The 16,282-nt window shown below is 49.2% G+C and overlaps 1 protein-coding gene across 1 annotated transcript; it reads left to right on the top strand.

The window, feature by feature from the left end:
• The first annotated feature begins 2,488 nt into the window (after nt 1-2,488).
• LOC118110594 (cryptochrome-1) lies at nt 2,489-15,693 on the top strand. The gene is made up of 14 exons (XM_047340139.1): nt 2,489-2,609; nt 6,131-6,294; nt 9,344-9,452; nt 9,591-9,733; nt 10,396-10,580; nt 11,549-11,637; nt 12,052-12,192; nt 12,404-12,715; nt 12,872-13,023; nt 13,590-13,792; nt 14,169-14,270; nt 14,373-14,569; nt 15,232-15,313; nt 15,533-15,693. The coding sequence occupies exons 2-14, from the start codon at nt 6,137-6,139 to the stop codon at nt 15,691-15,693; spliced, it is 2,034 nt and encodes a 677-aa protein (XP_047196095.1). The 5' UTR covers nt 2,489-2,609; nt 6,131-6,136.
• The last annotated feature ends 589 nt before the right edge of the window (nt 15,694-16,282 follow it).

Genomic DNA, 16,282 nt, shown 5'->3' with positions numbered 1-16,282 from the left:
ATGTACAGTTAGACTTTGAATCTTTAATACTGACTCCGCGGGAAGGATAAACGCGTCAATTTGGGGGCCGATTGGACAATGTTACAACAACTTGATTTTCAACCCGATCAGTAGGTGGCGCTATGACCCTGAGTTAATATTAACCTATGAAGCTGTTCAGGCCGGGACTCTGGTCATAGGTGAGAATTCTGACTGTTCAATGCACAGTGGAGTTAAAAGAAACTTTTCACATAAGAAAAGCGATAGGGCCTCCGCCCTGTCGGTGCTCGGGCCCTAATACGCGATATCGGACACAAGTTAACTGTTAAAAACAGATCTTAAGTTAATTTTCTGTCTTGTTTTAATGTAATATTGGCTTTTTAAAAATCATTATACCACGGACTTTGTTGCTCTACACGTGTACAACTGTGCGTAACTACACCTCAAAAGACTCTCATAGTCGTCACGTGCCTCAAGTGGCGGTCTGTGTGTGGTGCGTCTTCTCTTACATGGAGTAGCAGGTTGTCTCTCCGTTCTGTCCCAGCTCTGTATCTGTGAGTCCGTCCAGCTGGTCTTACTCCAGCTGCAAGACTTTGAAGTTCGCTAGTGCATGTCTATCACTAGCAAAATAATGATCAAAGGCAAAATCAATGCCAAATTAAGATCAATGACACGCCTCTGATCTTGGTTGTGTAATAGCGTTTAAGTAATATATATTATCATACGTGTAAAGAAGAAGAGCAGATATTTTCTGGTTTAATCACTTTTACAGTGTTCAGGTGGGGGGACTAGAGCCTCAACTTATAGGTCATGGTTTGAGTGACGGAGAGAGGAGGAATGGGGGCGTTAGGGAAAATGGAGCAGAGGGAAGGTGTGTGTGTGTGTGTGAGTGTGTGAGTGTGTGGTTATTAAAGGGAAACCTCTCAGTGTGAGAACGAGGTGCGGAGTGTGATCAGCACAGCCGACACGTCGCCTCCTCCAGCAGAATGAGTCAATCAGACACATGGTGTAGCCATGCTGAAAACCAGGGGCGTGTCTGTGTGTGTGTGTGTGTGTGTGTGTGTGTGTGTGTGTGTTGTTACCACATGGACGTGCATGTGCCCTGGAGCGATCACAAGCTCACACATGTCAAACACCTTTGATCTGTGGATCATTTTCCACTGGAAAACTTAAAGAGGAGTTGAAAGAAGCAGGATGCTTGTGTTGTTCTAAATTAAATCATCTAACAAATCTGCGTGCTTTACTTTCCTCTTCTTGTTTTCAACCTCTTTGTGTCTCTTTAACTGTTATACTTTGGTGTATTTCTCCCCTCAGTCCATTCAGAAACTCACCCACAGATTGATGTGAATAAAGTGAAGCCAGCTGCAGAGTTCTGGACTAACTGAAGTTTCTGAAGGAGTTAATGAGGGAGACCAAAAAGAAGGGAACTACAGTATCAATGCAGGATGTAACCAGGGTGTGAGGGTTGATTGAAATTGAACTGAATTATTTACCTTTCATTTCAGTTCAACCATTTTTTGCCATGGATAAACGATATACAAATAAAGTTATTATTATTATTTATAATTCAAATTAAGAGTATAGGTGAATCTTTCAGATTTTGATCTTGTGATAACACATCTGAGTGTTTGTGGTAAAAAACCAAAGGTGCTGTGATGTTACCATTCATCAAAGACACGTTGAATCAGTTCTTCCTCCTGTCTCGTGTCTTTGATCTGAGCCTCAGGTGAGTCTGAATCCACTTCCGTGTTTCCACGCCTGTTAAACGTGACCCGGCATCGCACAACTGACCCAGACTGACCAATGGGAGAGCAGGACTGGAAATACGTCACAGTTCACGTTCAACTAGAGACTACTGCTGCGTTCAAGTTCTGAGGGAAAATAGAACATTTAAAGCTTTCAACTTATCTTTGTCTTCTTTAATTGAAACATTAATTTAAACACATACACAAGATACACACAGTACAATAAAAAGACATAGGTGTAAGCATATAGTCAATTTAGAAATAATTAATTTAGAAAGGACACAACAGGTAGAGCTCATACTATTCCATAAGTGTAGTTGTAGGGACATGAAAACATGTTTAAACTCATTGATAAAACAATAAGAAGGAGGCTGCTTATCATTTCTCCATTTGCAAGGTTTAGTTTCGTGGTATGTTCACCCCAGAAGAGACGTCTGTTCCCAATGTGAATTTCTTTAGTGTATTAATTGGTAGATAAAATAATAATAATAATAATAATAATAATAAAAAGAAAAACAGTCAAATGTAATCACTAAAATCAGATGATGAAAATGTATTTGCATGGTATTCGACCCTGAGAGAGACAGTGTGTGTGCATCAGTTAGTACATCAGATAAACATTTTAAATCTATAGTTTTTATGTGAAGTCATATTTATACATTAATTGTCGCATTTCTTCCACAGGTCTGTGAACGCGTCGTGAGAGTGGCACAATCCTTTGGCGCATGCGCACTGATCCAAACTCTTATGAAACTAAGTAGCGCTGCAGCCGGAGATTCACCGGAGAACCTGCGGCTCCACACCGACCTGCTCACCTGCACACAGCCGAGAAATGCGTCTGTCTCCGGGCCGGACATAGACTCCAGCTCCGGGAGGCCGCTCCAGGTGAGAAGCGTCACTCTGACCCGGAGGAGCAACGGCTCCTCAGCTCCTCAGCTCCTCTCCTCCCCGGCTCCTCTCCTCCTCCTCCCCGGCTCCTCAGCTCCTCTTCTCCTCGGCTCCTCAGCTCCTCTCCTCCCCGGCTCCTCTCCTCCCCGGCTCCTCAGCTCCTCTCCTCCTCTGCTCCTCTGCTCCTCTCCCCGGCTCCTCTCCTCTCCTCCTCCCGGCTCCTCAGCTCCTCTCCTCCCTGCTCCTCTCCTCCCGGCTCCTCAGCTCCTCTCCTCCTCGGCCTCTCTCCTCCTCTCTCTCCCCGGCTCCTCTCCTCCCGGCTCCTCAGCTCCTCTCCTCCCCAGCTCCTCTCCTCCCCGGCTCCTCTCCTCCTCTCCTCCTCGGCTCCTCAGCTCCTCTCCTCCCCGGCTCCTCTCCTCCTCTCCTCCCCGGCTCCTCAGCTCCTCTCCTCCCCAGCTCCTCCTCCTCCCCAGCTCCTCTCCTCCTCTCCTCCTCTCTCCCGGCTCCTCAGCTCCTCTCCTCCCCGGCTCCTCTCCTCCTCTCCTCCTCTTCTCCCCGGCTCCTCGGCTCCGGACCCCGATTCTAATGTTTGCTTCCTGCCTGTGAAGGTCCAGGGCTGTTCAGGTTTGACTGACAGCTGTTCAGGTTTGACTGACAGCCTCCTCCTGATCAGCTGGGTTCTCTGGGTCTTGACTGGCAGCTTCATGTTCTCCTCTTCCTTCAGAACAGAAGCTGAGACCCAGTTTCCCTCTGGAGCAGGAGCCGTCCTCAGTGGGAGCTGACCCTGTTTGACTGGAGCTCCTGAGAGTCCAGCAGGTCATGTGGGAGGTTCATGTCTCATGTAGTGACCACTTCACATCTGTATGTTTACTGCTCATGTGATACAACCGCTTTCATGTCCTCATCACAGTGTGACATTTAAAGTCAGTTTATCTAAAAGGCTCCATCTTCACCTCCTCCTCATCATCACCCCCTGCTCCCACACCAGCAGGTTTCAGTGATGGAGTCCAGGAGCATCAGCTCAGGATCGAGGTTCACCCCCCGTGTCACTGCAGTCCTCCATCGTCTCCTCTGTGGGTGTTTGATCTGATCACGCTCAGAAAGAGGAGAGACTGATTTCTGGGGCTTTTTGTTCCAGTTGGAGCCTCCAGCTGGGGGTCCTCATCTCCCTGGGGCCCCAGGTGACATCCTGCTCAGGGCCCCGTTCTACCTGAGCCGAGAGCCACAGTCCCAGCTGAGAGTCCGTCGGTCTGTCTGAGAACACACACAGACACACACACGTAAACGCACACAGACACACACACGTGAACGCACACAGACACACACGAGCACAAGACACACACCGTAGCACACAGACACACACTTAGAACACCCCCCTATTTACACACGTGAACGCACACAGACACACACACGTGAACACTCCTAGGCTCCTGATAGACACTGGTTTGAATTAAACAGCTAAAAGTGCAGCTTCTTCCTTGGCAGGTAAAAACCAGAGGAATCCCCGGGTGGAGCTTTCAGAGCTGTGTCATCAGCGTTTACCTGGAGTCCTGCTGTGGCCCTAAATCAAGTGCTCCCAGCTGTGAATCCGTGGCTTCTGATTGGTCGCTCCTTCTGTACAGAGATAGGAAGCATTTCACTCAAAACTAATGTGTGAAAACTCCACTGTGCAGCCCCGCCCCTTTCTTTCTGCCACCTGCTACTGACACGGAAAATCCAGTTTGATTCAACTCGTCAAATTCCTAAAAATGTCAGTGCTGAGATGTGGGAGGTGAAATGTGTGTGATGGTGTTTCACATGCTCTTCCTGGCTCCTCCCACACTACTGACTGTTAACTGAAACATCTCGGGAGCTTCAGTGACCTCCCGTCGGGAGCTTCAGTGACCTCCTGTCGGGAGCTTCAGTGACCTCCCGTCCGGAGCTTCAGTGACCTCCCGTCGGGAGCTTCAGTGACCTCCCGTCGGGAGCTTCAGTGACCTCCCGTCGGGAGCTTCAGTGACCTCCCGTCGGGAGCTTCAGTGACCCCTTCGCCGGCTTCAGCGACCTCCCGTCAGTAGCTTCAGTGACCTCCTGTCGGAAGCTTCAGTGACCTCCCGTCCGAAGCTTCAGTGACCTCCCGTCAGAAGCTTCAGTGACCTCCCGTCAGAAGCTTCAGTGACCTCCTGTCGGGAGCTTCAGCGACCTCCCGTCCGAGCTTCAGTGACCTCCCGCCGGGAGCTTCAGTGACCTCCCGTCGGGAGCTTCAGTGACCTCCCGTCGGGAGTTTGCACCTCCCGTCGGGAGCTTCAGCGACCTCCCGACGGGAGCTTCAGCGACCTCCCGGCGGGAGCTTCAGCGACCTCCTCCCGCCGAGCCTCAGCGACCTCGCCGGGAGCCTCAGCGACCTCTGGCCGAGCCTCAGTGACTCCCCCGGGAGCCTCAGTGACCTCCCGCCGGGAGCTTCAGTGACCTCGTCGGGAGCTCAGCGACCTCCCGGAGCTTCAGCGACCTCCCGACGGGAGCCTCAGTGACCCCGCGCCGGGAGCTCAGCGACCTCCGTCGGGAGCCTCAGCGACCTCGGGAGCTCAGCGACTCCCCGCCGGGAGCTTCAGCGACCCCGCCGGGAGCCTCAGCGACCTCCCGTCCGGAGCCTCAGCGACCCCCCCGGAGCTTCAGCGACCTCCCGTCGGGAGCTTCAGTGACCCCCGGCCGGAGCCTCAGCGACCTCCCGACGGGAGCTTCAGCGACCCCCGTCGGGAGCCTCAGCGACCCCCGTCGGGAGCCTCAGTGACCTCCCGTCGGAGCCTCAGCGACCCCCGACGGAGCTTCAGTGACCCCCGCCGGGAGCCTCAGCGACCTCCCGTCGGGAGCTCAGCGACCCCGACGGGAGCTTCAGTGACCTCCCGACGGGAGCCTCAGTGACCTCCCGCCGGGAGCTTCAGCGACCTCCCGTCGGGAGCCCAGCGACCTCCCGACGGAGCCTCAGCGACCCCGACGGGAGCTTCAGCGACCTCCCGCCGGAGCCTCAGCGACTCTCGACGGGAGCTTCAGCGACCTCCCGTCGGGAGCCTCAGCGACCCCGACGGGAGCTTCAGCGACCTCCCGTCGGAGCCTCAGCGACCCCCCGACGGGAGCCTCAGCGACTCCCGACGGGAGCTTCAGCGACCCGACCGGGAGCTCAGTGACTCCCGACGGAGCTTCAGCGACCTCCCGTCGGGAGCTTCAGCGACCTCCGACGGAGCTTCAGTGACCTCCCGTCGGGAGCCTCAGTGACCTCCCGTCGGGAGCCTCAGCGACCTCCCGACGGGAGCTTCAGTGACCTCCCGTCGGGAGCCTCAGCGACTCGACGGGAGGCTTCAGTGACCTCCTGTCAGAAGCTTCAGTGACCTCCTGTCGGGAGCTTCAGTGACCTCCTGTCGGGAGCTTCAGTGACCTCCCGTCGGGAGCTTCAGTGACCTCCCGTCAGAAGCTTCAGTGACCTCCTGTCGGTCCACGTTCGCGACCTCTCACTCATCCTCTCTGTCACGTTCCTCTTTCAGAATAAAATGGCCCCAAACTCCATCCACTGGTTCCGCAAGGGCCTTCGTCTCCATGACAACCCCGCGCTGCAGGAAGCGGTCCGGGGGGCGGACACAGTGCGCTGCGTTTACTTCCTGGACCCGTGGTTCGCAGGATCCTCCAACGTCGGCGTCAACAGGTGGAGGTAAGAGGACGTTTCTGTTGTTTGTCCTGTTTCAGATCTTTTACTGTCGTCATATTCAGATTTTAGAATCGTAGAATTTTATTGGGACTTCTTTCAAGTTTATCATATGTCATTTCTTAAATAATATATAAAAAAGAAGAGATGCACTTTCTTGGTTCAGCTGGTCGTTGTAATTAGAGATAAGATCAACCCACAACATGTTACTAGAGAAATCTGATCATCAAGAGGATCTGAAACAGAAAAACGAAATGTTATTCTTTCATTTTTCTTCAATCTCAAATAGTTTTGCTCCTGCAAAAATCCTCAATGAGGGTTATGTCGTTTTGTCGTTTGTCCTGCTCTCAGTATTAAATATCAGTGACTCATAAACGTAACAGGAGCAGAAACCGAAGCACAGAGCTGCAGTTCTTCAACTCACAGCATGATGTCAGCATTTCTCCTGTTGTTCCAGCGGAGCGCTCTACAGTGAACAGGCTGGAGGGAGACTCCTCGCTGCTCCACCGTGTTCTCTGGTCCGGATTTAGGTTCATGCTGCAGATCGATGGAATAAATGAGCCAGTCTCCACCTGTTGTGCTTGCTCCGCCACAGGAAGCAGCTCATTTAATCCCCATGATCGAGGTCAGTCCCAGGTGGACTTCGGGCTCCGTGATTGGCTGTTTGTCGTCCTCACACAGGATCAGTCAGCAGTGAAGCCAGTGACTCTGTGATGTCCAGCTGACTGGGACACTATAAATGGACAGGCCGGCGGTGGCGGCGCTCTGCAGGCAGGAAACGCACATCAGTGACGCACATATCTGTTAAAACCTAATTTGTAGGTCACTGGTGAAGCAGATGCACTTTGTCGTTTCTTCTTCATGACTTCACGGCGGTATTCACTGATAACATGTTCGTGTTCTGCCGGAGGGAGGATCAGGATGTTTGGTGACACTTTATTTTACACGTCAATAAATCATTTTGGACTAATTAAATGTAAAATAAAGATCAATTATTTCCAGTTAACCCCTTTTTCAGATAAGATGATAGTTTTACTCTTTGGAATATCCTGACCCACGCAGACACACTCCACCTTCTTGCCGTGTGGAAACATTGTGTGCCACCCTGTTGAGGGGTTGGACATTTGCGGTTCAGTGTCTCGCACGTGGCAAACAGACTTACAATGCCTCCCAGGTCTGTGGTTCTGGGATTAAAACGATCCAGGGACAATTCTAATTGTATCAAAGGAAAGCTAATAAAGTGAAGTTGTTATTGTCACAGAGACGCCGGTCAGTGAACTGTCTCATTGCTCTCGTACGTCCAGACAAACAGGTCATACATTAAATCCACTGTATCTCTGACACACATCTTTACTGAGCCGTCACTGCCCCTCAGATATTATAGTATCACTTCCACAGTCGCTGTAAACAATCCTCAGGTGTTACTGCGACCCTCGTGAATCTGCACCACAGGGAAACCAACCAGCCTGGATTTATTCGTTTAGCTCCAGTTTCCACCTGAAGATAAAGCAAATTAGACTAAAGATTTAAAAGCAACAGGCTTTACTTTTATTTTTTAAAGTCGTTCCTTTAACTTATCCATTTAAATCCATCTAACGTCTCCCTGCTGCATCGTGGGAGTTCAGTTCAGTTGGTACGAACATAAACCGTGTCAGAAAGGTTCACTCCCTGCTGAATGTAACACGGGTTTATCATACAGGACATTTGGGTAAAATAATAGAGCCGCGACAAGTCGTGCTCCGATGGCTTCTTTGCTCTGTAGCCTTTATGCATTCTTGAACATTTACTGTCAAAGGTCAGAGGTTGAATAACCATATTCTGACAGTTGCAGAGCGAGCGCTCCAAGACGTAGGTTTGGTGACTGGAAAACAGGACCGAATCTTTATTGATGATCCTTTCCTGAAATCCTCTGACTGAAGACAAAAAGAGACGTAAACTAGATGTAGTCTCTTAATCCTGTTAAATGACTGTCGAACCCTCGAGTTAAAGTTGGTAAGAAGCATCGTCTCATTTTGGGGATACTTGAGATATTTTACTGACTCATATAAAGTGCTAAAGAGTCTTTTGGGCTTTGGTTGATGGAAATTTAATATAATTGGTGGTAGAAGGTCACACCAGTGAAACCACCAACACTTCGGACTTGAGAGAGAGAGAGAGAGAGAGAGAGAGAGAGAGAGAGAGAGAGAGAGAGAGAGAGAGAGAGAGAGAGAGAGAGAGAGAGAGAGAGAGAGAGACAGACAGACAGACAGACAGACAGACAGACAGACAGACAGACAGACAGAGAGAGACAAGACAGACAGACAGACAGACAGACAGAGAGAGAGAGAGAGAGAGAGACAGAGACAAGAGAGACGAGAGAGAGAGAGCTGAACGATCACGTGGGTCACACAGGAGGCACAGAGCTGAACATCGTTCGGCTGCTTCTTCTGTGATCCCGGCTGATTCTGCTAATGATCCGTGGGTCAGACCCAACAGAGTCCGGCTCCGACTGCTGCTGCTCAGCAGTGTCACCTCTGCTGACCTGGAATCCACTTAGAGATCAATATCATTATTTTATTATTTTGATGTTTCCTGTGATGATCCAACCGACCCTCCCTCTCTAAGTCATCACACAGTTAGCTACAGCTTTCCCAGGGTTTTGGAAATGAAGCTTTGATTTGGGTCTAATCAGCGGAAACCTCTGGATCCAGAGTGGGCCTTTGAAGCAGAGGTTTAGTTACAGCTGCCTTAAAAGCTTGTGGTACGAAGCCGGTTCACAAAGACATATTAATCTGATTCAATATGAACATATGTTCATGGGGAGGAGGTGGTGGATGTTTCCCTGATGGTTGAAATCGTTGCTTCTCAGAGGAATCGATGGATCAGTCGAGCTGTGACTCAGCTACCGAGCTGAAGAGGGAACATCCTGTTGGCTGTCGCCACTTCCTCTCCACTGTTTGAGAATTATACCAAGAAGCTCATCTCCTCTGATTTACTTTCTTCTTTCTCAGTGTTTGTTTCCCGACTCTGGAGTAAAACCTGACTTCTCTTGTGCGCCTCCTTCTCGTCTCCTCAGGTTCCTCCTCCAGTGTTTGGAAGATCTGGACGCCAACCTTCGAAAGCTCAACTCCCGCCTTTTTGTCATCAGGGGTCAACCAGCCAATGTGTTCCCGCGACTCTTTAAGGTCAGCGTCCTGGATGCTCTCGTTTGAACCCAAAGATCTGCTGCTGCCTCCAGCTTCTCACACGCTGGGGTTATCTGTTTGGTTTCATTGTAAATTAGTAAATGTGAACATGTCGTCCTCCATGTTGTCTGGTCTCAGGAGTGGAAGATCTCTCGTCTGACCTTCGAGTACGACTCTGAGCCTTTTGGGAAGGAGAGAGACGCTGCCATCAAGAAGTTGGCCATGGAGGCGGGCGTGGAGGTCAACGTGAAGATATCACACACCCTCTACGACCTGGACAAGTAAGGACAACTAGAACTACTTGTTTCTAAATGATGTTTCCAGCTCTTACTGTGATGAGTTAGATATTAACGCTGTGAACTCGAGCAGTAACTGTCCGCTTTCCCTCATCGTGTCAGCGTAATTAACATGTGAGCAGAGAGGCTGTAGATACCTGACTGCACTCGGCAGCGCCACCTTGTGTCCATACATACACGACACACAATTATCTGTATTTATTTATGTAACGTATTTTATGATCATTAATTCAGATTTTGAGAAAACCGACTCCCAGCAGAAAAGGTTCAGGTTTTAACTAACTCACTTATCAAAGGCTCAGTAAGTGGAACTAGTTAAACTAAATGGGAAGTTGTTATTAACGTTATCGGTGCTTTTCCAGCTTATTGATTCTTTTACATCGCTGGGATTTTTCTTTCAGTGCCTAAAGAAAGTGATTTCAGTGAGAAGTTTATCTTTTTAAACCCAATTAATAACAAAACTGAAGATGAGGAAATTCCACTTCAGTTTCCTTCCTTTCTTTTGAGGAAAGTGTTGAGTTAAACTCCTTCGCAGCTTCAGCGAGACACATTTGAATATTTCTTATTGACTTGTGACGTTAGTGAATCAGATGTTAGATGAAAAGGTGAAGAACCTCTGACTGAGCGCTGCCTCCGCTCCTCTCCAGGATCATAGAGCTGAACGGCGGGCAGCCTCCGCTCACCTACAAGCGTTTCCAGACCCTGATCAGTCGACTGGATCCTCCGGAGACGCCTGCGGAGACGCTGTCGGAGATGCTGATGGGCGGCTGCGTCACCCCCATCTCCGACAACCACGGAGACAAGTACGGGGTCCCGTCGCTGGAGGAGCTCGGTGAGGAAACCAAACCCAGACGTAGACTAAGTGCTGAACTGAATAACAACCCATAATGCAACACTGTGGGAGCTGCATCCAAAAGGACTGCTGTCATAAATATTGAATTATCTCTGATCAGTGCGTTAATACTTAAACTAAAATTAGACTCCAGCAAACTCCAGTAAAGTCTGATCTAATATCAGAGAAATATCTGAGTAAGACTCTAAACAAAATGAAAATCCTCTCGATAATTAACACGGGACACTTGCTCCTGAAACTCTAAACCCAGTGTCTCTATCTCCAGGCAGCTCTCCTCTGAACCCTCGCGATTGGATCAGTTAGCTTCTCACCAGGTTCCTGTTTCCATCTCGGTCCGCCCATGCTCTCGGCTGCTCTGGAGCCATCTGCCTCTCACACCTGAGCCGCTATTTTAGCTAAGAAGCTATTTCATGTTTCTAAGTCCGTCAGTGCAGATGTCTGGTTTCTCTCTGGAAGGTTTGTTCCACACAAGCTGTCTCACCATTAGCCCGGGGACATTTTAACCGGCTTGCGCTCGGTCGGTCCAGCCGTCTGGTTTCCATCAGACGACCCCAGTCCAGCTGACGGAGCTGTGCTCACCTGCTGAGCGCTGACATGTGAATTCATCATGTGCAGTTTGAAAACTGTTTGAATGTGAACGTTCAACAATAATAAGAAGTGACTCAGCCTCAGTATCAACAAAAGTAGATTTGTGATTTATTAAATATTAGAAGGTTTGTGAAATGTTTTAGTTTCTGTCAAACCAGGCGACATTACAACGAAGCTGCACCAGAGACAACACACACTGACAGATGATGATTAACTATAATAAACTTTATTCATACAGCACTAAAAACAGGTTTACAAAGTACACGTCGAAGCAGACGCATGCAGTGCAAGTTAACGCACGAGACAACGGATGAAATGAAGCAGTGAAACAAACAACACGCTCTTTGTGATGATTTCAGGCTTTGACGTGGAGGGCCTGCCGCCAGCTGTGTGGCCCGGAGGGGAGGCCGAGGCTCTGACCAGGATTGAGCGCCACCTGGAGAGAAAAGTAAGTTCTGCATGTGTTGGTCCATACACAGCTGTTGTTATATCAGCTGTAGCTCAGAAACTTCACTTGGTTTCATTGATTTATATTTTAAAATAGTACAGAAATAAGCAATAAGATAAAATAATAAGACATTAATAATAAACTGTTGGTTTCTCTGGACCTTCACATGTAAAGAGCCTTGAGATCATGTATGTTATGATCTTCTTGTGGCTAATTATTAATAAAGTAATGGACTGCGATTGGTTGATATATTAACATTAATATAATATGATTATATTTTCAGAAACTAACCAGATGTATTCTAGTATTGACATATATTTTCTTCACTTTCTTTTAAAATGACTGAACTGCTCTGTTCTTCATCACTCTATCGTCTCTCCCTCTTCTTCCTCCCGTGTTTTTCTCCCCTCACAGGCGTGGGTGGCGAATTTCGAGCGCCCCAGGATGAACGCCAACTCGCTGCTGGCCAGCCCGACGGGCCTCAGCCCCTACCTGCGCTTCGGCTGCCTCTCCTGTCGCCTCTTCTACTTCAAGCTCACCGACCTCTACCGCAAGGTCGGCTCACAGCTGTATGAGCAGTGTGCTTCACTCATCAAAACGATCAGTGTGGATTTGTGGTTCATAATTCATGTTGAAAGAATAATACAAAGACAAATACAAAGAACATTGCATATTCTTACAAACCCTCCAGGCAACCAACTGATTTTCCTTTAGTCCCTCTTCAGTCAACATTGTTCCTAATGATCTGATTCCTGTTTGTGTCCAGGTGAAAAAGAACAGCTCCCCCCCGCTCTCCCTGTATGGTCAGTTACTGTGGCGTGAGTTCTTCTACACCACGGCGACCAACAACCCCCGCTTCGACAAGATGGAGGGAAACCCCATCTGCGTCCGCATCCCCTGGGACAAAAATCCAGAGGCTCTCGCCAAGTGGGCCGAGGCTAAGACGGGTTTCCCCTGGATAGACGCCATCATGACTCAGCTGAGGCAGGAGGGCTGGATCCATCACCTGGCCCGGCACGCCGTCGCCTGCTTCCTCACCCGGGGCGACCTGTGGATCAGCTGGGAGGAAGGGATGAAGGTGAGGCTGCAGAAACTTACAACACAGGTTAACGTGAAGGTGGACATGTTCAGATTGGTAAAGGAAGGCCAGCCGAGTCTGTGTTCTCTTCTCTGACTTTGACAAACCTCTGCATTTTGTAGAAACAAACATCTGGATGATGTGTTGCCTCTGCAGGTCTTCGAGGAGCTGCTTCTCGATGCAGACTGGAGCGTGAACGCAGGCAGCTGGATGTGGCTGTCCTGCAGTTCATTCTTCCAGCAGTTCTTCCACTGCTACTGCCCCGTGGGCTTCGGCCGGCGCACCGACCCCAACGGGGACTTCATCAGGTGGGTACCTTTCCTGGCATCGCCCCTTGAATCCACGACAGCAGGGGGAAAACATAAAAACCTTGAATGACACGTCAGCAGGCCGGACTGGTTTTGTGATGTCTGCTTCGGTGGCTCCTTCTCTTGGAGGTCACACTGTGTCTGCGGTGTGGCAGCTCTGGACCACAGCCCCTTGTTTTTCTACCACGTTCTGACGCTTACTGACCTCAAAGTGTCTTTGTACTCGTACGCTCTCACGCATTGTAGCCGCACTGTGTTGTGGTCGTTTGTAGCTCTCATGTTGTTGCACAGCTGTAAGCATGAAGTGCTGAAGAGCCAGCACGCTGCTACATACACATGAACAAATAACACTGGCATGCGTCATTATCACAGAAATCCCTAAATCTACTGGATTTTTACATTAAATGCTATTAGGTGTTGATTTTTTTTTTAAAATAAATATCTATTGTAAGTCTTTGCAGGAAAGTATTTAGTGTCCCTGCATCACTCCTGCCCCCGTTCAGTGTGTAACCTTCCTCGTCCTGTTGACACAAGCCGGTGTATCTAAAGTCTCCCTGTGCTTCCAGGCGATACCTACCTGTCCTCCGAGGTTTCCCTGCTAAGTTCATCTACGACCCGTGGAACGCTCCGGAGTCTGTGCAGGCGGCCGCCAAGTGCATCATCGGCATCCATTACCCGAAGCCCATGGTGCATCACGCGGAGGCGAGCAGACTCAACATCGAGAGGATGAAGCAGATCTACCAACAACTCAGCCGATACAGGGGACTGGGTACGAGATCGATAAACTGCTCACTACACGGGCGCCGAAATTATTTATTTTCCTTTAAAGTTCAATATATGCGTCAATGAGTAATCGTGTTAAATAATAATTATTAAAATATCGACCAAAATAATCGTAATTATGATTTTTGCCATAATCGAGCAGTTCTAACAAAACGTCTCAGCAGCTGACGTTGACGTTCTTTTAGAAGCAGCAGGTTGTAAAATGTAAATTCCTTTGTTTTAATTATGTCCCTGTTGATGGGTGAACATTTTATACATGTGTCCTTTTTGTAATCTGAGGAGTTGAAATCTGTCTCCAAGATGAATTTTCTCTCTTCTCCAGATGTAAAAACATTTCTGTGATTTCTGGTTTGTGTCCTCAGGCCTGCTGGCATCCATGCCGTCCGCGAACGGGAACGGAGGAATGATGGCGTTCTCTCCCGGAGAGCAGCAGCAGCCAGAGACCAACAGCAACAACTCACATTGTAAGTCGATTTTCTACAAATGAAGATTTGGAGGTTGCTTCTCTAAGTGTCTTCACGCCATGAAAGAGACGGTTTCACTTTGTCTTCTTCTTCTTCTGCCAGTGCTTGGAGTGTCAGGGAGCGCTGTGGCTTCGGGTAACGGCAGCAGAAGCATCCTACTCAACTTTGACAGCAAAGAACAGAAGGGGCAGAGCACCGTCGGACAGCAGCAGCAGCAGCAGCAGCAGCAGCAGCACCAGCAGCACCACCACCACCACCATCACCAGCAGCACCACCAGCACCAGCAGCAGCAGCACCACCAGCCAGCACCAGCAGCACCAGCAGCACCACCACCAGCAGCACCAGAAGCACCAGCAGCACCACCAGCACCACCATCAGCACCAGCAGCACCAGCAGCACCAGCAGCACCAGCAGCACCAGCAGCACCAGCAGCACCACCAGCACCAGCAGCAGCAGCACCACCAGCACCACCAGCACCAGCAGCAGCAGCAGCACCAGCAGCACCAGCACCAGCAGCACCAGCAGCACCACCAGCACCAGCAGCACCAGCAGCACCAGCACCAGCAGCACCAGCAGCACCAGCAGCACCAGCAGCACCAGCAGCAGCACCAGCAGCAGCACCAGCACCAGCAGCACCAGCAGCACCACCAGCACCAGCAGCACCAGCACCAGCAGCACCAGCAGCACCAGCAGCACCAACAGCACCAGCATGGTAGTTCATCACCTGATGTCTAACTTCATACTCGTCACTGTGTTTGGTGAATATTGTTGAAGAGTTTGAGGACGACTCACTAATGAATAATTCTAAAGTATCAACACAGGACATTACCTTTACTATATAATAATAATAAGAGAACACAACATTACACACACACACACACACACACACACATGTACAACAGGGACTTGTATCACAAACATATGAAGCCTCCCTCTGATGCCCTTTGAAACATGGTTTGCAGGATACCAGTCAGTGCCCGACGCCAGGCCGAGCGTCACCAGCAGCCGGCGGCTCCGTGAGTTTGCTGTGCCTCAGCACCCAGGTAGGAAGCAGGCCTGGTGCAGCCATCTTTCTGCTGCCACGTCGGGCCCAGGGTTCAACGTTTAATAGAAACAACAGTTTTACTTGTTGGTGAAGTTCAAATTATTTTTAGAATCAAAATTCAGAAAGAAAATCCAGGTGTGTTTCTGGTCGATATGAATGTTGACACAAGAGGGCGACACTCAGACCAGTGGATCGTTCTGCTCTCTCTCTCCTGCAGTACTCTTCCTACACGCCAGAGGCAGCATCACAGGGAAACGGGCGCGTGAGTCGGGACGCGGCGGGTCAGGAGAGGAAGAGCCGGCGTCCTGCCCCGGGCACAAGCTGCAGAGGAAGAGTGCAGAGGTCAGGCTGCTCCTCACGAGACCACGCGGACAATAAACAAGATATTAATAGAGATAATATTAATATCAAATGGTATTAATAATAATACCAATGATAATATAATATTGTATATATATTATAATATAATATGACCTCTTATTCCTAATAAATATCCTAATATTTTCTTAAAAGAGAAACTGAAGGATATCCAGCTCCACTTGCACTGCGTTTCTTTAACCAACTTAATTTATAATAGAAACATTTCAACAGTCACTCACATATGAAAATTACTTTTATATAACATGATGAATCCATAAAGGATAGTCCTGTGTGGAGTCATGAAGTGGGTCACACAACATTGGTTTCTATGGAAACCCAAATCTTAGTCATAAGGAAGAAATGTTATATTTATATAGGTAGGCGTGTCTCCGTCTGCCAGCGGGGTTAGCGTTAGCGTGAGGGGGACACTTTATCTTTTGCAAATGAATTATTCTCAAAATACTAACCCCTAACAAATGATGATGTCATGGATGGAGAGACCAGAGACCAGAGATCTGTTGCCGCAGCAGCAGCCGTCCATGTAAATGTCAGGCACGAAGTTCATCGAAAATACAAAACAGCGGCTAACTATGCAAAACAAATCCCC

This window comes from Hippoglossus stenolepis, chromosome 6 (genome assembly GCF_022539355.2).
Source record: "Hippoglossus stenolepis isolate QCI-W04-F060 chromosome 6, HSTE1.2, whole genome shotgun sequence".
In the NCBI taxonomy this organism is placed as follows: domain Eukaryota; kingdom Metazoa; phylum Chordata; class Actinopteri; order Pleuronectiformes; family Pleuronectidae; genus Hippoglossus; species Hippoglossus stenolepis.
This window is presented reverse-complemented; position numbering and strand designations above follow the sequence as displayed.